The following is a 21,581-nucleotide window of genomic DNA, read 5'->3' as shown; positions in this document are numbered from 1 at the left end:
TTTGTCCTCTCACCCATCACCACCCTGGTGGCGACAGCCGTTCATGTCCAAGGGGCTGCGTCGGTGCTCCAGGGTAGTGTCAGGACTTCGGCGTCTTTCCTCTGTGCTGGGGTCCAGGGGTCTGGTTTCACCCTGTTGGAGGCAGAAGCAGAGTGGAACGTCATCTGAGCTCGTGGACACGTTTGCTGTTCGGTAGAAGAAATGACAGCGTTTCCGTAATTCGACCTTCTCTGTAAGAAACGGAAACCTTTTCTAACTCCAACCTGCATGAGTGGATCTGATTCTGAGCAGAGCGGATTAGACGCGGCACTCCGGGTCGGCCGGACCTAACCGAGTCTGGTGGTGCCCCCGGGGAGAGGATGGGTTATTAGGTGTACTCTGCCAGGGAGCTGGCTCTGAGAGATGAACTCCAATATCCTCTCTGGCTGCGGAGTTAATGAGACCGATGTGTTGCTATATATACGCACGGGCCTCTGCCTGACCCTGCTGCAGGTGTGTCTGAACTTTGCCGTTCGCCAAGTTCTGAACCTGCTAACCTCATCAGGTCAGAACCTAAAGGGACTTGGTGTGTCCTGTGTGAGGATCTTCTCATATTCATCACAGTGTGAGAAACATCTGAAAGCACCCCTTCATGACTAATGTGCTGTTTGTGTGCTTGTTTTCAGGTTACCAGTGTTGGAATCCTCAGCTCCTTCCGGCGACATGTCCCGGCCGCACCATATAGTATCCGTTGTCCCCAACCGCTACCCCCGGTGGTTCACCCTTAGCCACATAGAGTCCCAGCAGTGTGAGCTGGCCTCCACCATGCTCACAGCAGCCAAAGGTTAGACCCCGCCCACCCAGAGGGAACTCTGCCCATTGGCCAGCATGCCTGTCTGTGAAGGCCAGGCTGCAGCTGGCTTACACCTCAAGATCTGCTGTCCTGTTCCCAGTGCACACAAACCAAAAAGAAGAACTGCACAATTCTGCTGCTTTTTTTAAACCATGTAAAAACCTGCATGTTGTAGACCTAAAATTAGAAGGTCTACAGTGTGTGTGTGTCTGTGTGTGCGCGCAACTAGAGGTGCCATAGCCAGACTCTGGTGCTGACTCACTGGGTGATTATGCAGAGGGAGTGTGCGCGCGTGGGGCTCAACACACCGTAACCATAGCCAGACTCTGGTGCTGACTCACACTGCATAATTGTGTGTGTGTGTGTGTGTGTGTGTGTGTGTGTGTGTGTGTGTGTGTGTGTGTGTGTGTGTGTGTGTGTGTGTGTGTGTGTGTGTGTGTGTGTGTGTGTGTGTGTGTGTGTGTGTGTGTGTGTGTGTGTGTGTGTGTGCGCGTGTGTGTGTGACAGGAATGAAGGAGGGTCTTTCCAAGGTTGCCGGTCACTGCGTACACTCAGTGAAATGACAAGTGATTTGAATTTTAAATCATGAGAGGAATTCAAATTGGTTTTAGTCCGGGCTGTGCCTCCCGTCCCTGAGGGTGGTGTTTCATCTCTCGCAGGCAGCGTGCTTGCAATTTTCACCCTTTCTTGTATATTTATCTCATAGCAAAAAAAACCCCCAAACCCTAAAGACTATTTGCAGTGACAGATGTTCCATTTCGGAAGATCTTTAGACCTCGTGCCACTCCATGCTTCATCCCCTTCAGTGTTTATTAGACTCCCTTGAGAAGTAAACGTGTTCTCTGTTGTGCCCTTTGCCTTTAGGCGATGCTCGGAGGTTGGAAACAGTATTAGAGTCCATCCAGAAGAACGTCCACTCGTCTTCTCACATCTTTAAACTAGCGCAGGACGCCTTCAAAATAGCCACACTCATGGACAGCCTGCCTGACATCACTCTGCTGAAAGTGTCTCTGGAGCTGGGCCTTCAGGTAAGCCCCGCCTCCGCTCGCGGTTTGGTTTGGGTCACGTACTTGCTCGTGGCTGGTGATGGCTCATCATGTCCCACCCCCTTCTCTCCCCAAAGGTCATGCGAATGACTCTCTCGACACTGAACTGGAGAAGGAGGGAGATGGTTCGGTGGTTGGTCACATGTGCAACAGAAGTCGGTGAGTCGGCTCGTGTTCTGGGTTAGATTTTTCCGAGTTTTCCGAGTTACCTCTGCTGGTGGGTGTGTGAACCAGGTGACTAACCCTCTGTCCCTCACGCAGGGGTCTACGCACTGGACAGCATCATGCAGAGCTGGTTTACCCTCTTCACGCCCACCGAGGCCACCAGCATCGTGGCCACCACCGTCATGTCCAACAGCACCATCGTGCGCCTCCACCTGGACTGCCACCAGCAGGAGAACCTTGCCAGCAGTGCGCGGACGCTGGCCTTGCAGTGCGCCATGAAGGACCCGCAGAACTGCGCCCTGTCTGCCCTCACGCTCTGCGAGAAGGACCACATCGCCTTCGAGACGGCCTACCAGATCGTGCTGGACGCCGCCGCCACGGGCATGAGCTACACGCAGCTGTTCACCATCGCGCGCTACATGGAGCACCGCGGCTACCCCATGCGGGCCTACAAGCTGGCCACACTGGCCATGGCCCACCTGAACCTCAGCTACAACCAGGACACTCACCCAGCCATCAACGATGTGCTGTGGGCGTGCGCGCTCAGCCACTCGCTGGGCAAGAATGAGCTGGCCGCCATCATCCCCCTAGTGGTGAAGAGCGTGAAGTGCGCCACCGTGCTGTCGGACATCCTGCGGCGGTGCACGCTGACCACGCCCGGCATGGTGGCCCTCCACAGTCGGAGGAACTCTGGGAAGCTGATGTCGCTGGACAAGGCGCCTCTGCGGCAGCTGCTGGACGCCACGATTGGCGCGTACATCAACACAACGCACTCGCGCCTCACGCACATCAGCCCACGGCACTACAGCGAATTTATCGAGTTCCTCAGCAAAGCGCGGGAGACGTTCCTGATGGCGCATGATGGACACATCCAGTTCACGCAGTTCATAGACAACCTGAAACAGATATACAAAGGCAAAAAGAAACTGATGATGCTCGTACGGGAGAGGTTCGGTTAGGCCGCAGGTCGCCGCCCTCCACTTACTTGAGTCTGCCTTTGTATCCTTTCTAAGTTAAAGCGACACGAAAATGCAGGAAGAGGGGGACAAAATGTCAAATCCAGTAAGAGCCACAGCGGTATTATGTGTATAGACTTGTTTAGTTTTGCCAGAAAGGAAAATCGTCATGTTGTGGAAGTTTTGTGTGTTCCTTTATTTGTATGGAAGTGCGTGAGAGCGGTAAGTAAAGAGAGGTTTAAAAAAAAAAAAAAAAAAAAAAAAAAAAAAGCAAAAAAGAATTTAAAAAAAGAAAAAAAAGAAAAAAAAGAAAAAGAAATTGAAAGTTTTGGTTTACACTGAGTACATGTTGTCCAGTGGCAAAGGTCCACATAGCACTCCAGATATCTGTCAGAACATTCACAGCCTCAAAGAGAAGAAAATGGCTTTAAACCAAACAGAGCACCTCCATCCCAAGTGATAAGTACCTCGTACGACTGCAGCTTTATGTCATCTTTCCCCGTTTCACACGCGTGTTTATCTGTGTACTAAAGGATACGTTGGATACGAAGAAGAAAAAAAAACCACAGCAGTTTGGGTTTTTAGCTTTTGTTTTGTTTTGTTTTTTTCCTTTCTCTTTTGTTGTTAGCAGGCTAATAGCGTGGCTTTGCAGTCATCCAGGAGCATGTCTCACACACGCAGATACTCGCGCACACACACCCAGACCTGTTGTGCTCACGCTTGTGGAAACTTAGCGACTGTCGACATACATTCTCAGGGATTTCTCAAGAAAAAATAAAGGAAAAAAATAGAAAGAAAATGATCTTGGAAAAAAGAGAGAATGAGAGCATTTTATTGTACTGTATATATGATAGTATATGTCTGAATATTGAAAAAAATGTATACATTAACTAATTTATAAAAGAATATTCTATGTAATGCAAAATACTTGAAGCTGCAGTACCTTGGTTTAAAACAAAACATATCAGAGGGTGAGAATGGGCGCTTGCTCCAGGGGCTGGAATCAGGCAGTGATCCGTGCGCTGGACACCTATGCAGAACCACCTATTCAACTGCATGTTCCAACTGGTATATGGGAATCCATGAATGGGTTGTTTTGTATGTATATACAAAATGTCTGTATCCAGGGTGCCCTGGACTGTACTGGGCACCAGTGACGTCGAGCGGTGAACCAGAGCAGCAAAGCCTTAGCATTAAGAATAGGGAATGCAAGAATGGCAGGGCTGAAGACAGAGCCAACCGAAACCGACTTTTAGTAATTAATGTTCCGATCATACACACACGCACACGCAAAGTAAAATTGGCCTGACCACGTTCGCGTCTCTCTCCACAATTATCAAGTCACAAAGAAGCTCCATTTTATGCACAATAACATGTACATGCATATTCTGCTGACATCTTGACTTTGTGCAGGACAGAAAGTTGCTGTGTAGGTTTGACTGTTCAACATTTTTAATGCTTTTTTTAAAAAATGTTTTTGGTTGTTTTGTTCCTCTAGAATTCCTCAAACAAGAACAGCCTTTTTTCTTGCCTTGTCTTAATGCTTTAAAATAACCAAACTGGAGTTCTAACTACCAAACCTGTTCATTAAAATGAAAGCCAACCAACTTTGGTTAAAACCTTAGTGTCTTTAATTTAGCTCAATGGTTCTGTACATTGTGCTTTAAAAGCAGTTTTCTTACGTTCTTTGGTGAAGACGTTGTCGAGTGTCTCTTGTTCTCTTTCTTAGAGGTCTGTCTGTAGTTTTCTGTTTGTTTAGAAACAGAAATATCATGTTCTCCAATTTATTTATTATAAAAGGTAAACGATTGTATTTCATCACTCGTGTCAACATGCTCATGAAGTTGAATTTAAGATTTGATACACCGATATCAATTTATTTATGTAACTAAATCACTGTTTTATAAACTTGTTAATGATTCAACATTTTTGTTTTGTTTTGTTTTAATTAAAATTAGTTTTTTGAGAGGAAGAGATTCTCTGAAGTTGTTTTATCATTTCCCCCCTTATGCGGGTACAATATTGTTTTTAGAGGTGGAGTAGGTAACTATGAAAAGCATTTTTTATCATCTTTTTTTAAAGTACTATTTAACATGCCGATAACAATCAACACCTCAAAGTCTGGCAGGTCGCAGGACTAAAGAGAGCCGTCCAATCAGTAGGTTCGGACCTGAGGAGATGACGTCACCCCCGCGACTCTGCGCTCTTTCGCGCATGTGTCGTCCTTCACGCGGCTGTACACACGTTTGATAAAAGCTGGCATGCTAGTTGCATAGGAAGGGCAGAGAAGCCGCTTACACTGCTAGACAAAGAAAGAAAGAAAAGGCCGATAAAGCAAGTCAAGGCGGCTGCTAAACTAGTTAGGTGTGGATATAAACCCGAGGGAGCGCGCCGCCTTCCGGCGGTAGTTGCCTAGATACGCATTAAGCTAGCTACCTACCTTAGCTTAGCTACTGCAGCTGTTTGCTCGCCAAACGTTATGTAGTTTTAGGAAAATTCAAAATTACGATTTCAGAACTGACTTTGGCTATGTAGTGTCGCTAACCTGAATGTTTGGCTTTGGCTGATGCGATAGCTACAACGTTAGCGCAGCTAGCCGGTAATGGAAACGCGCTGTCGTGAGCTGCTGCTGCTGTAGTCAGGCAGAGCGCATTCATGTGTTGGGGGTCGTGGAGGAGGGCAGGTGGGCTGGTTTTAGGTTGGATAGTTTCCTACCTTACACTCGCTGGTGTCTATAAGCCTACCTACTCCACCTTTAACTATAATGATTACCTGTGTGAAGTTTGAGTACTAACATCCATACAGCTGATTGATTTGTGGGTTGTTGTTTGTTTTTTTACAGCATTTATCTGACACTTTTATCCAAAGTGACAATTCTGACTGGGTACAACGTGAGTAATTGAGGGTTAAGAGTCTTGCTCAGGAGCCCAACAGTGGTAACTTGGCAGTGGTGGAGCTTGAACCAGCAACCTTCCGATTACAAGTCAAGTACCTTAACCACTGAGGGACCACTGCCCCTATGTGTCTTTTTTATGCCTGCAGCTCAGGAGCTCTGCCTCCAATTTCCGAGGCCCTCTCACTACTCCGCCCACTCCCGGTTTTATTTATTTTTCTCTATCATCCAGTTCAGGTCATCAGCTGCCCCGCCAATCACGAGCTGGCTGAGCAGCACAGCGGGAGTGAATGACAGAAACATGCCGAACACATCCTCAACTCTAGCTCTGCTGAGGAGTTGATTAGAGAATTTACAACCCACTGAACTCAGGGGCTGCGTCAACCGGGGCCAGCCAGCAACAATCGCCCATCTTGCATTAACTAACTAAACAGGAACAGGGAAGGATTATGACACCCCTGCTGACCCATTATATTTGCAGTGGAAAGATAAGCTTGGCTACACATAAAAAGGCCTCTTCCCTCCAAAAGGGCCTCTCACGGTTAACATTTCGATGAGTGATTTCCAGGCATTAATAAGCCAAAGATTTAAACTACTGAGGTGTCAAGGGGGAACTGTGTGTCACTTTTAAAATACTGCAGGAAGAAGTGTGACTGCTACCCTCATTTTCACCTTTCCATTCTGATAAGCATGCAGGGTACTTGTGTGCTCTTTTAATTTATTGCCGAGTTTTATCCTTTCTGCATTAAATTAGTTTCAAGGGATTTTGATAGATTGTCTGTGACATACTTAAACATCAACATTTTTAAATCAGCTGTAATTTCAAATATTGTAGAACTAGTAATGGTTCGGGATGCGAGAGCACTGCGTTGACATGCCTATAAACAGTGTCTACATTTTGCCGCGTGTTTCTGTTTGGTTTTGCAGTCCACGCCGGGGAACAGACAGATGGGCTGCAGGCTGATGCTATCCGTGATTTCTGCTCCTTCTCCCGAGAGCTCAGATGCACAGCCGCTACATGCCACTCCGTGCTGGAGCACTCTGCCCAGACCATCCGTCCCTCACCACTTTTGGAAGAACAAGCCGTGGTTGCCTGGGATACAATACCCGTAAAGGCCTGTGAGGTCTGCTTCCACCAGTGCCCAGCAGAGCACAGGTCCTGGGCTTCCACGCACCACAGCCAAGCGCCCGAGTGCCACAGCGGCAAAGCTGAGCCCAGTTTTTGTGGTTGTTTTTGCGTCTGCATTGGAGTGTTTAATAAAATTTTGCACACAGCTGTAAACGTTACACATAGAAAGAGGCATACATGGGCCCCCAAGTGCTGCGACAGAGACGTGCTCCATTATCAGGAGATTGCTGGTGCAAGCCCCTGTACTGCCGTGGATACCTGCATCCGGGTGATGAAGGTGGCAAGGAGGTGGTGCTCTGTGTGTCATGCTCGCTGACGAAGGCAGTTAGAGTGATCATCTGAGTGTGCTGGGCAGCCCTTCAACACACCCTCCATGGTTGGGAGTTGTTGTATGATGTGTGAGCCTAGCTAGTGGATGGGTTGGAATTGGCATGACAACTAAATTGGGAGAAAATTGGGGAAAAAAGAGAGTTAAAGGTGTTCACTGTTAGCATGGTGTTAGATGTTAACATGGTGATGTACTCTATATGGCCAAAAGTAAGTGGACACCTGTTCATTACCTATCTGAGTTAGCTGGATGTCCCATTTTGAAAATTATGTGTATCAAGTCTTCGTCATGCTTATTTGCTGCTATAATAGCCTCCACTATTCTAGGAAGATTTTCCACAAGGTTTTAGAATGCCTGTGAAAATTTGTACCCATTTAGTCAACAGAACATTTGTGAGGTCAAGCATTGATGTTGGACAAGAAAACCTGAGTGGCAATCAGCATTCCAGTTTATCCCAAAGGTGCCCTGTGGGGCTGAGATCAGGGCTCTGTGCAGGCCACTGGATTTACTCTACATCCAACTCATCCAACCATGACTTTATGGGCCTAGCCTGGTGCACGGAAGCACTGGCATGCTATACCAGAAAAGGGCCTTCCTCAGACTGGTACCACAAAGTTTGAAGTATATAATTGTCAAAAATGCCTTTGTGTACTGAAGTATTAACCCTAGCTCTTAAGGGGCTCTAGCCAAAATGTCCCTAGACCATTCTCTCTTCCCCACCAAACTCGTTGACGATATGCATTTCGGTAGGTAGCGTTCTCCTGGCATTCAGCAAACCCAGATTGATCCATCAGACTGCCAGCTAGTGAAGTGTGAATCATCACTCTAACAAACAGATTTCCGCCACTCCAGAGTCCAGTGGTGGTATGCTTTACGTCGCTCAAGGCAATGCTTGGCATTGTGATCTCAGACTTATGTGCTTCTTCTCAGCCATGGAAACCAATTTCATGACGTTCTTGTGCTGATGTTGCCTCCAGAGGCAGGTGTGAGTGATGCAACAGAGGAAAGACGATTTTTCCAGACTTCAGCACTCTGTGGCTCTGTTCTCGCTCAGCTGTTGTTGCTCTCAGACCCTTCCAGTAATCCTGTTTCACAGTAATAGCACTTACAGTTGAGCAGGACATATCGAGAATGGCAGAAACTTTACAAACTGAGTTGTGGTAAAGGTGGCATCCTATAACAATGTCACATTTAAAGTCACAGAGCTCTGCAAAACAGTCCATTCTACCTCCAGTACTTGGCTATATGCTGGATTTTATATCCCTTTTAGCAATCAGTGTTGCTGGAACGCAATAATTAGGAACACAGTTACTGAACACAATAGGAACAGTGTCTACATCCCTTTGCCCATATAGTGCATCTTGTCAAATAATTGGAGGGGAATGTTCTATACCTACAGTGATTATGTAATATTCATATTTTGCAGGATATAGCAAAATATTCCTTCTAATCTAATGGAACTGCCTACTTATTGCATTTTAAGGTCTTGCAAAGACTTTTACTCCTTTACCTCCACAGTGCTTCTAAGATGAATTTATTTAATATATATTTAGACGTTATACATTTTTGGACACATTAAATCCTCACAAACTAGGCACCATGTTATTCTAAAACTCTTTTGCTGGTGTAATTACCTTTCTCCCACTCATGGAGTGGCCAGAAAAGATAGACTATCTGTGGCAGTGCAACAGGCCAGGCAGCACTGTGCACTTCCTCTGCTCCAGGAAATGCTGACCGTAAAAGCCACCCATTGACGTGTGTCGCTAACACAGACCTTTAGTGCTCGACGGCAGTAAACTCCGATCCTTTATCACGGGAAGTCCTGACCCCGAATGCCCCACAATTCCCCCAGATCCTGCTCGGCCGGACGGGCCGTCTTTCACCTTTAAGAGGAAGAAGAGGAGTTACAGCAAAGCCCAAATGAAACTTCCGCCTCAGCTCCAAACAGCTCCGAGCCTACTGGAAAAACAAATGTTATTCCCTGTAGAGTTTTTGGTTTTAGGACGAGCCTCTGGCACCCGAAGCTGCACAGTAAATTCTAGAATCTGAAGCTCTGGGTTTATAGTGCCTGGGTTTTACTTGGTTGGTTGGGCTTCTTTCAGCTTTCAGTTTGCCAATGTGACCAGAGATGAGAGGAAACATCTGGCTGCAGAAAAGCGCCTGGAGTAGGTTTTAAGCATAACATTTCAAAAGTGAAGTCAGCGGCAGCAGAAACTTATGGCTAATGCTTTAGGTCTCTGTTTAGTTCCACAGGAAGGCTCAGGGCAGTGGTGAAACTGGGATGAACAAGTATTATTAAAAGAGGCTAATGTGGTCGTCCTTTCAGTAGTCATTAATTAAGTGGTCTTTTATACTGGGAGGCTGTACTTTGAACTTTGCTCTTCCCCTATATACTTTTATGCTGATGGTACCTACTTTGTTATGCCAATAAGTCAATAGCAGGACTCCAAGGAAATACCGTGAATAGGTTAGCCTTTTAAATTTGACATTACCACAGTATTCAGTCTTGTAAGTCCTAAAATGCCATACTGCTAAATCTGGCACCCACATAAGTACTGACTGGTCAATAAGCATCACGTTTTGCAATGTGGTCACCGTTTGCTCTTTCTGAATGAAGCATTTCAGTGTGAGGCCTTACAAGCCAACCTTGTGACCTCTCACATTTTCTGCAGATTTTCTGATATGGCTCTTTAATTATGCATGGTTTGGCGTTTCCTGACTCCATACGCAAATCAATGCATGGCCTCAGTGATCTATTTCTTACACCATCTAAGGGTCTTAAACGTAATCACTCTGTTAAGCCATTCTTGGAAGGAGTAAGGCCAGCCTGGAGGACTGAATCCAACTTTAATATTATTAGCAACTTACAGTTGCTACACTGGTATGAGAAACCCACCTGTTCTAATGCCTTTCTGGAGCAATTACTTTAAGACGTTTGCAAAGACTGATGCAAAAATACTCCTCACTCCCCTGCTCATTGCGATAGTTGTCGTTCCGCTCAATGGACGTGCGTTGCGAACAGTGTAGTCACATGCAAAACAACACTGGCTCAACACAAACTACAGCATAATGAACCACAACATGTTTGGTAACAGAAACTCCACACATTTTACCTTTCATAGGCCAAGTCATGTGCAGAGCTGTAATCAGCTACCAGGTACAGACCTACACCGCCAGACAAGACATGACTGCTCCTCCACTGACCTCAGATCAGGTATCTAGACTTTGAATTGTCATGCATTTTTCTGTTTTACGTTTATACTTTAATGAGACATTTTTCTTCAAAATTGCCTATGTTCTTTTAGTTTGCCAGTGTCCGTAGTAAATGGACACACAAACACACAAACTCATTAGTTGGTTTTTCTTAACAATGGACTGTTCTGGTGTGAAGTTAAAGACTGGGGGCCCCTGTCTGCTTACCTTTAGATAACCTTGCCTACTTCTACCTGTTTACATTTGCAAGACTTCACAATCTTGGTCATTATGTGATCAGGGCCCTGGGCCCCTATGGAAGACACTGTCCACAATGCTCCTCACAACGGAAACAATGTGTGTGTGTCCTTCAAAAGCATGGATGCATGATGTCATGATCAAATCCAGAGTGAAACTATAGATGTATTACCTAAACAAATCAAGCGAATATTTATAATTAACTAGAAAACATCAAGCAGTCAAACCTCAATCAAAGCTGTTTATAGAAGACTAATACTAATAATGTAATTCCCAGTAGAAGAGTGGAATGTGGAATGAAGAGGAAATTAACTGTAAACAAGAAACAGGCCTGCACACAGTTCTGTGTTCAAAAGCTTCACATTCTGGTAAAAGCAAGGGGATTATAAACAAAGGCGATTTGAAAGTGCTGTGTTAGGCCTTCACATATTTGTCAGTTTATTACTTAATGTGATGTAACTTATTAAGGTCCATTAATGCAGAATTGTGACGCAAGTTTTCCTGGTTATGTCCATTGCCCATATACTGCTCTGGATAGTTTAAATGGATTTTTTCTCTTTATTATTTATATATTTTTGTTCTTCCATAAAAGGAATCAACTGATGTCTTTAACACTGAAAACGTCAAAAAATAATATTTGAAACATATGTACAAAAAGACTCATATAAACGTTATGTGTTGAGAACGTCCGCGAGACGTATACTGTAGGCACCACACCTGGAGGGCTTAAATGGGGCACGTGGAAGCTTACCGTATGCTTTGGACAGCGAAAGCAGTGTCGGAGCGCCGCTCACCTGCGAGACTGTCCTCGAGAGATATGTCCCCGTAATCCGCGCGCCCTCCCCCGAGCCAGCACTACAGGATGCATTCATGCGTCAAGTCGGCGGCGCGCGCCATGGATTCAGTACACGCTTCCATCGCACGCAGACGCACAAACACACGCGGGGGTGTTTCATTGCAAAATGAAAGTTTTTGTCATTACAAATGAGTGCTGCGCTGCAAACACAGCGGGAGAACGGTTCTATCGGGACAGTTAAACAGCCAGAGCCCGTGGTTTATGGTAAAAAATAAATAAATAAAAAACTAACAGCCGTCCTGCAGATCTGCAAAAATAAATCTCAGGTGTCCTTTGAGTTCATTAACTTACCCACTGACCCTGCAATCGAAAAATGTCAGCCTCCTCATATTCCCTAAGAGAGATATTTCACAGTGGTTGGCAAATCTTCTTCCAAAGGAGACTTTATTTCTGTCCCCTGATAGAGAACCGGCGGCCCGAATCCCTCGCGAGAAACGAACAAACTGTTTTTAACTGTATGCTTAGTGGTATTTCAGGCCTTTGTAAATTTCAACAAGCTTCAAAGACGAACTCGCCACAGATCAGCAGTTAACCTGGGGATTCACACAAGGTCTTTGCGGGCCCATCTTACATCTAAAATATCTATCAGCATCTGATACCGTGCACAAGGGTATTGGTGACCTTTTCCCTATAGATGAAAGGTTCGGCTCAGTCTTTCATCTGAAGTAACAGGCTGCCCAAGATTGGAAGGCACTGTAAGGTCTTTTTTCACTCTGGTTGCCCGAATAATACCCGTATTTGAACTTTAAAGGCAATTCAAAATGCCACGTGGGACGAATGTTGCCCATAAAATGTTCATAAATGTCATTGCTAAACATGTGCAATTAATGGGTTCGGAGAAACAAATAACAAAACGATGTCTTCACCAAACGATATAGGTATGTGATGAAAGTTTTCTTTTTGAAACAGCAGTGTAATATGTCATTGAGATGTTTCGGAATTAACGTCTGTGCTGAAGTCCTTTAAATCTCTACGTGTGTAAAAGCGTGATAACACTAACATCCACTGCAGCTGCAATCATGTGAACATTAAAGCCAATTTCAACAACCGCACGTCTGCGCTCCCGGTTGCATCCGTTCATCACAGAAGACGTCACACCCTAAAAAGGCTCTTTCCCGTTGATGTGCTGCTCTGCTGGTAGGCCTGTTACGCCTCACCGGATGGAGGGCTCAATTGCTGCTGCGGTGTCCCCGGGGAAGGTATTTTGAAGCTCGTATTCACGAGCCTAGTTTGAACCTACTTTGCATCAAGCAGGAATCATTGTCTTCAAAACGCAATTTATATTTCCATAATAGCCTCGGCTCTTTGTGTGTCGCTCCTGTCCGGGACAGTTCGGTCTTTATCCGCTTATCTCCCGATCTGCCGGCTTTCTCCTCGCGCGGCAGGGTCGGTTTTTTGCTCGTTTTAATTCTCTAAACTCCAGCTTCTCCCAGTCCGGAGAGACTGGCCCGTCATGTGATTTATCTGTCTCACGAAAATGCCCTTCTGTCCCATCCCTGGTGAATTTCCATAAATGCCTCATGAATACCTCCTTTTTATTTTTATTTATGGGCCAAGGTTTTATAATTAAATCCTAATTAATAGCGTTCCTTTCTCCCGTCACAGTGCTCAGTGATGAATCGCCTCTATCTATTACGCTACCTAACAAGGCCGAGTTCCTCACGACAACTCTGATTAAGGGATCACTCCACGGCGCTCATTAAAACGCAAAAAAGCGAGGAGCTTTCAATTTAATTTTAAAATTGCCCTCGATAACGCCGGACCATTCTCGGAAACCTGACCACTCAGTAAAATAGATCTCCTGGAATATTTATAATAGATGAAGAAGAATAGAAGAACATTAATAAAAGTGATAAGTTCATTTAGGCATCGTGAATTCCACAGCATTTTACCAAAGGGCTTTCATTCCGTTTTATTGTATTTAAAGGAGATATAATTAATGAGCTTGACCTCAGAATTACTGAAATACCTTGGCAGAGGAGGTAATTGTGGGCTTGAGAGATACTGCAGTCATTATTTACTGTAGTCCTTTGTGTGATATTTGCTTTCAACTGGCTTTCTAAGTGACATTATTGTAAATAATATGGGACAGTGGACTAAAAGTTGCTGTGATCCATTTCATGTGTAAACAAAGTGGTCCCATTGCACTACTGTCAGTTCAAACTGGAATGACTAATGGTTTACTTATGAGTTACTGTCAGTGGCAATCCATCAAGATCAGCAGGTTGGGTTAGAAACACTGATGAAATTCTTTTTACCTTTCTTATAGCAAACACCAAACAATGAATCTGATGTCTGTCAAATTCTTACAGCTAATCAGAGCTGTGCGGGTGTGTGTGTGTGTGTGTGGGCGCAGGCCTGAACATGAGGCACAGACAGTAGAAAACCAGACAGCACAAAAGAGTTTCATAATTCACAGACAAAAAACACCTTTTATCAATCTGAAATGCAGTTCTCACATATTGCAACTCAGTCATCCAAAAAAAAAAAAAAAACCCACAGTGCCGCCCTGCTGCCTGAGACTCATACAGCTTAACACATCGAAACACCTCTGTTTAACAGTAAGTCATTTTGTTCCTGCTGTTCACAACACCCCCCTTCCAAATCATCTCAGTTACACGGTCCGCAACAGCGATTACGACATCATTAACGTAAACAGACTCAGCCCTGTTACCTCCTCTCACCTCGTTTTCAACTGGAGAACTTCTTTTCCCAGCTTCTTATTTTGCAAATCCTGCCCCTGCTTGGAATCTCCTTGCTGAGCAAAGGTGAGGTGTGAGAAAAAGAACACCACTGAGTGCATGAACACATTCTGTTCTGCTCCACCTGTTCAGTGACAGGCAGCTTGGCAGGTGTGTGTGTGTGTGTGTGTGTGTGTGTGTGTGTGTGTGTGTGTGTGTGTGTGTGCATGCATGTTATATGGAAAACATGCAGAGCCTGTCTGTAGATGAGAACAATGCTGACTGGTTGGCGCGCGCGCACACACACACACACACACACACACACACACACACACACACACACACACACACACACACACACACATACACACATACATACACACACACACACACACACACATATACACACACACACACACACATACACACACACACAATTATTCTTTTTCTTACAAACTGGAACCCAATTGCCCCAGTATCTCTCCATTCAGTCCAAGTATCATCTGATGTATGAAATTATACTAAATGGAAGACTGTTAGCCTACATAGTGCATCTATATAGCAAACTACCAACCAAAATGATGAATCCAGTAAAACAGTATTTTATTATATAAGTATTATATAATCACATTCCTGTCTCGAACGACATCTGCAGGGCCAAAATCTATCCTACTGATACCACTTACCACTGCTCTGTTGTGTGATGGCTTTTCATTCAGATTTTACAGTATCACCCTTCTGGCTGCTGTGTTGTTAAACTCTAACTGTCCATATAAAATTCATATCCAGCCAAGGACTTTGCAGAAAGCCTCACTAAGAACCATAGCTGCACCACAAGGCACTGTGCAGAAATGAGGTGGTTAATTGCTGCAAATTAGCCAAGCATCTGTTTGTGGGGTTGGATTAGTCTGAGATTTAAATAAAAAGATTTAAGTGTCTGCCTCTAAAACATAACCTGAGCAGCACGAAATGGGGTAGCTACAGGACATCAGGGTTTTGGGAGTTTCTTGAGAGCAGGACTGTGTAGAATAAGCTTTGGTGTACATTTGGACCACAGGCAGTAATGTTCAAATGTAACTGTCATCTTTATTATTTTTTTGCTATTTGTTTTATTTATTTATTTTAATTTTAGATTTGTAATGACACACTTTCGAATGATAAATAAACATTCCAAGTGCTTAAATTCAAAGGCAAAGATTAGCTACTGTATATATCGGGGGGGAAAAATGCAACTTATTTTTTTTAAAGAAAAGCAGTATATAAATAAATCAATCAATAAATCAATCAATTGATCAAAACTTATTTATATAGCGCTTTTTACAAAGCATCTTTCAGGTGTCAGAGGCAACAGTGGAATTGGAAAACTCCATTTAGAGGAAGAAAGGAACCATGACAAAGGCGGAGGAGCTTGGACACCACAGCAGGAGCAAGACTCCTCAAACAGAAGCCACGGAATGCCACAGAATGCCACGGAAAGACAGAACAACCAACAGCAGAAAAGCAAGAAGCAGGGGAAGCAGTGTTAACATTCACATCTGTATAGCAGAAACAGTACTCTTACAGCACATAACAGATGAAAACGGCATTATTAATGCTGTGCAAAACTGTAGTAAAAAATAAGAAATAATCCAGATGCTTGGCCAGATTTGATCTTATTCAGTCTGGATTAGAGTTTTACATGTTGCTTTTTTGATATTGCATTAGCTCCCCCGTGCTAGCTTAATGATGTGTGCTGCTAATCACGTTTACCTGCTTCTGGCCCTCGTCAGCGCTGTAATACAGCAGTGCAGTGCATGTCTTACAGACGCTAACGAGTCACCTGCTCTTATGGTCTGTACTTCGGTGCACCAGACGGCTTGTAATTCTCTCTTCCAAGCCCACATTCACTTGCTGGTTTTCTTTTCTGCTGTGTGGGCCTAGCCAGCACAGTCTGCCCGTTGTCATGGCTTCCTGCCTGTCTGTCATTTCTCAGCCGCCATTCTCTTCTGCGTCGGCGCAGTCGCTGCACACCGCTTCCCTGAAATGGCAGCAAACGGGTCACAGGGTGCAAACACACAAACACCAGGCCCCACTGAACTATGAGGAGAGTGTGTGTGTGTGGTGCTTGGGGGGAGGGGATCAGCTTCTCCTCCAGCGATCATCCTTGGTTAATAAGCAAGCAGGCAGGCCCCAGCGGTGGGGTTGTCACACGGGCGGGCGGGCGGGAATGGGAGGGAAAGCGGCAGGTCCCAGCGGCTCTGATGGAGCCGTCAGCGGGCAGCCTGTCAGGTGCCCCCTCGTCCACGCTCAGAGGTGATCGTTTGCTGCGTCTGCATAATGGACTATTGTTCGCCACGCAGTCTTCTGCACGCACCCCCATCCTCTCGCCTTCCCTTCTCCCTGTCCACCGCCGCTTCTCTTTGTTGACAAACGTGCATTTAAGCCCTTCCTGCCATTCTAGAGGAAGCCCAACCAAGGCATCCTACAGAGACTCACACTGCATGGATGCAGTTAGCTTACCTGCTAGCGTAAACGTTAGCGCCCTTTCAGTGTTAGCCACGTTAGCGATCCTTTGGGCGACCTGTTCCTTTAATTCGATAGCACAATGTAGGACAGCGCAGGATAAAAGGCAGGACAGCGCAGGATAAAAGGCAGAGGAGCTGCAGCAGGATTCACTCATCCCATGGTGAATTCCTCTGGCTGAGGTGACGTGATGCTTGCGAGAGTACGACAATGCTCTCTCCTTTCCATGTCGGATTTCAGCTCGAAAGGTGAATAGATGAAGCCATTTGCGGGGGTGTGAAGTCTTGTCAAAAGACAGGAGAATGGTAATAGAGCAGGAGAGAGAGAGAGAGAGAGAGAGAGAGAGAGAGAGAGAGAGAGAGAGAGAGAGAGAGAGAGAGACAGACAGACAGGCAGGCAGGGAGGAAGGGTGATGAGATGGTCTTGAGTAAGAGTGAATTTGCCCTGGGGGGAGGGTGAGATGCAGGCGGATCACAGCCAGTCCACAGGGACCTGATCTGGAAAAGTGTCAGGCTTCAAGCTTCACGACAGCGCCCTTCATCTGGGAATCTGTGCCTGGTGCCGCCATGCTGAAAAGAAGCACGGACAGGAACAGATACGATGGAGCTGCTTTAATTCTGTCTGCTGCCACACTTCACAGCATGTCATCAACGAGCTCTTCCGTGTGTCATCAAGAAAGGGCTTGTGTGTGTGTGTGTGTGTGTGTGTGTGTTTGAGAGAGACAGTTTCTTACTTTATTATCACACTTATCACACGGTAAAGTGGCACTTTAGCAGTGAGGCTGTGGAATTCTCATGCAGATTAATAAGACGTTTAAAGATACCGTGTACTGTGCATGAAGTAGTTTTCTTAGGGAGACTTCTTCGCTTTCTTTGTGATATGGAAATCTGCTGAGGAGTGTAATCACTGAGGAGAAAGCCACCCCCGGCGCTAGAGTGAGGTATGTGTCAAATCATACAACAGCCGTGTCTGACCTGAAATGTCTGGTTTAGGGCCCATCTATGATATACATCATATGAAATCAATAAATTCACGTATTACGTTCCTGGGGGAAACATCTCCGTCCCAAGCTTTAGCACAATGAAAAGACGGAAGCTCTCTGTCTGAGAGTATATGTAGGGTTCTTCTGCTGTGAAGATTAAAGAGAAACCTTTATATACTCACAACCATTGCTTTAAGTACACACTTAAGAGCGAAACACGGGAACAGCGAGAGGGAAGGGTGTTGTGATAGTGGAAAGAAAACGGTCATTGTTAAAGTTCTTATGCAGCCATCTCCTGAGAAGATATCTCCAGATTATCTTGCATCTGATCTCGCAACAGCAGTGCTGGGATTTACTACACGGGAGAGAATGGAGTTCAGTTCTCTGCATTTTAAGAGATTCATGCTCGTCATCTAGAGACCTGAACTAGTTCTAATTACTTACACTAAAAACCATTTCAGTGCTAGTATACAGCAAACAGTGCAATGTTGTTTTAAATGTATGTCCTCTTCCAAATAATGGAACACATGAAGATATGTAACACAAGAGGAAGCCATCAGATTTCTTAACTCAGTTGCAATACTCATATCATATTCAAAAGGAAATTCCCACATTGTTCTAAAAAAATATTCCTGAAACTGTTTGCAATTTCTTGAAAAAAACAATATTGGTGGAGTTTTTGTTTTTTAAATGTTTTAAAATACATGCTTTTAACACAAGTCTTCTACAAAGCAAACAATTTCATGTTCCAGATTCCTTTTGCACAGCCACATGCATATAAGCACTTAACCACACCCTTAGGCCTAAGACTGAACATTTTAAAGCATTTACCAAAACCATTAGCATGAAACTGTCATTGATGAGTCCGTTTCATTACTAGGATTCTAGCTGTACTCATTTTATATGGATTCCTAAGGCTCAGATGTATATTAGTAGTATATTTGAGTGGTAAAAAACAGCGTAAAAAAACTTTACAATTCCACTTTACGTAAAACAGTTCCACTGGGCATAAAAGTCCTGTACATGGTTGTATATGGCACTGCATATCTACATGGGTCTGAGAGGACCCAGGTAAAGTGAGGAGTCTCTGTGCTGGTAGTAGGAGGTCAGCACTGAGGCAGACAACAGAAAGGCAGCCTGGACACATCTCTCCATCACCCTGTCAGCTGCTGACAACTCCGATTGTGTCTCTGGCTAAAACAGCCACCGAGAACATTCATTAGGTAGAGAGAGGTATCCATCTCATGCACGTGGGACGCAGAGAGACCCCGCGCCCCTCCCTCTCTCCCTCTCTCTCTCTCTCTCTCTCTCCCTCTCTCTCTGTCTCTCTCTCTCTCTCTCTCTCGCTGTTCAGTGTCTCTTTGAGACTGCTCTCTTTCCAGACGTTATTACTTTGAAACACTTCTGACCCCGGCTATAATCCCCATTCTACTTCGAGGAGCAGGTTAGTAATAAAGCACAAATCTAAAGGTTGGAATGAAATCCAATGGGGTCCCACATTGTGAATGTCAGGCAGAGCAAACACAGGGGGAGGGGTGGTGGAGAGAGAGAGAGAGAGAGAGAGAGAGAGAGAGAGAGAGAGAGAGAGAATGGTGTGTGTGGGGGATGCCAAAGCTAGTCCGAGAAAGAGAGATAGTACACTTAGTCTTTCTGGTATCATCACATAACTTGCCTCCTGTCATGTGAGTCCTGACTCAAAAAGAATTCAGGTGCAAGCTCTTTTTTCTCATTTATGCTTAAGCATTGCTTCTAGGATTGAATTAGGGCAAATCCATTATACCGTTGCTATGGAGACCCAGGCACAAATGCTGATAAAGTGTGTGTGTGTGTTACTCTCTTGCCAAATAAGCTCAATGAAGCGGACTGCATACATGCCATATTTCCAGCAGACTGACAGTGAAACTGCCAGTGTCAGTGTGTATATGTGTGCACACGTGAGTGTGTGTGTTTGTGTGTGTGTGTGTGTGTGTGTAATGATTCCCAACTCCAATCCTGAATCCATAAGTAGCCTCAGGTCTGCAGGAGTGGTGCAGTTACCCATACACTCACACACTCATACACTCACACACTCACTGTCTCTGTGTGGTGGAACCGAGCTTGGATGCCAATTAAGACCAAGCTCAGCTTCTGCCAGAGGAGCCACAAATAATCTGTCACTTTCAGCAGGGTAGTACAAATGCTTGAGATGGTTATCATTACCAAAACAAGAGCCTGCTTGCTCACAGGCAAAGTACATAACTATGCTCCCTATTCAAACGGCACAAAGAAGTGGTATCTGGTGAACAGGACGTACCATAATACCTCAATACCTCAAGTGGCTAAATAAAATGATTCTCACTAGAACACCAATGCCACAGCAGGTGCATTGCACATGAATGTACAACCATGATCCATTTTAAAATGACCTTTGTAAAGACTGGTAAAGGCTTCATATGAGAAGTTTAGAACTGAGCTCACACACACTGCACAAGGCTACACAGACATGCGCAAAGTAGCTGGGCTTTATTAATGTTATTCCTATACTGTATTCCAAATGATCTTGGTTGGGCGCATACTAAACAGGTGCCCTATTCAATGTCTACTGTACCGACTCCAGGCATATTCTAAGCGCTTTTATTTCATGCAGGCAAGCAGAATTCCATATTACTTTAGTTCCAGGCACCACCATTGGAAGTCATGGAAGCACCTCGAGCCATGCCATTATAATATATTATACACAAATTTGTCGCAGATAACTTTCATCTCCGGCAAATGGCTGGAAAGAGAGCAAGCGAGCGAAAGAAAGTGAGAGAGAGAGAGAGAGAGAGAGAGAGAGAGAGAGAGAGGGAGAGAGAGAGAGGGAGAGGGAGAGGGAGAGAGAGAGAGAGAGAGAGAGAGAGGGGGAGAGGGAGAGGGAGAGAGGGGAGAGAGAGAGAGAGAGAGGGGAGAGAGAGAGAGAGAGAGAGAGAGGGAGAGGGAGAGAGAGAGAGAGGGAGGGAGAGAGAGAGAGAGAGAGAGAGAGAGAGAGAGAGGGAGAGGGAGAGAGAGAGAGAGAGAGAGAGAGAGAGGGAGAGAGAGAGAGAGGGAGAGAGAGAGAGAGAGAGAGAGAGAGAGGGAGAGAGGCTGAGGCGGCAGCTACACCGTACACCAGAATCCAATTTACAGAGGCAATGAGGGATATGACATATAATGTATTCTAATTTCACATCAGGCAAATATAGCCACCGACACGCTCTCTGTACACAACACGCTCATCTAAGCATTCCGCAGCAGCCTCGCTTGTTGAACCGGGGACGGGCGGAAAACCCCATGAATGTGTTAAATTAATGCAAGACAGAGGGGTGCTTTCAGTCCCACCCAAACAAACATATCATTTGATTTTCCATTCGGTCTCAGTGCAATAACACTCGACTTTGGATTTTCCTCTGTCTAGCATGAGAAAAGCGAGTAAACTGGCCACTTAAGATAAAGTGTATATGGTTAGTATTCGAGGCAAACCTGCATATATATTTCTGAACCGGTCGTGCTTGGTGAGGAAGCAACCCATCACGGTTCATTAGCAGCATCAGAAATGAAAGCTACACTCACCTTTGTTAACGGGACCTTCCACTCACACCTGCACGAATTAGCCTGCCTCGGCAAGGCCGATTATGTGAATGTGAATATTCTCAACGGCGTGGGGGGTGGGAGATATGTCTAACACACAGATCCTAAAAAACGCTACCAGGGTCCTTTCCTCCATTCCTTTGCTGTCGGTTGCTATGCTCGTCAAGCCATCCTGC

The 21,581-nt window shown here is 45.2% G+C and overlaps 1 protein-coding gene across 1 annotated transcript in view; it reads left to right on the top strand.

The window, feature by feature from the left end:
* Positions 1-4,973, top strand: part of LOC113583925 (zinc finger, SWIM-type containing 6) — a 41,178-nt gene extending 36,205 nt beyond the window's left edge. The window contains exons 11-14 of the mRNA XM_027020559.3: positions 666-823; positions 1,697-1,860; positions 1,956-2,037; positions 2,140-4,973. Of these exons, the coding sequence (XP_026876360.2) occupies positions 666-823; positions 1,697-1,860; positions 1,956-2,037; positions 2,140-3,002 (1,267 nt within the window). The 3' untranslated portion in view covers positions 3,003-4,973. The remainder of the gene's footprint in view (positions 1-665; positions 824-1,696; positions 1,861-1,955; positions 2,038-2,139) is intronic.
* The last annotated feature ends 16,608 nt before the right edge of the window (positions 4,974-21,581 follow it).

This window comes from Electrophorus electricus, chromosome 19 (assembly GCF_041902795.1).
Source record: "Electrophorus electricus isolate QZ-2024a chromosome 19, ASM4190279v1, whole genome shotgun sequence".
Classification (NCBI taxonomy): Eukaryota; Metazoa; Chordata; class Actinopteri; order Gymnotiformes; family Gymnotidae; genus Electrophorus; species Electrophorus electricus.
This window is presented reverse-complemented; position numbering and strand designations above follow the sequence as displayed.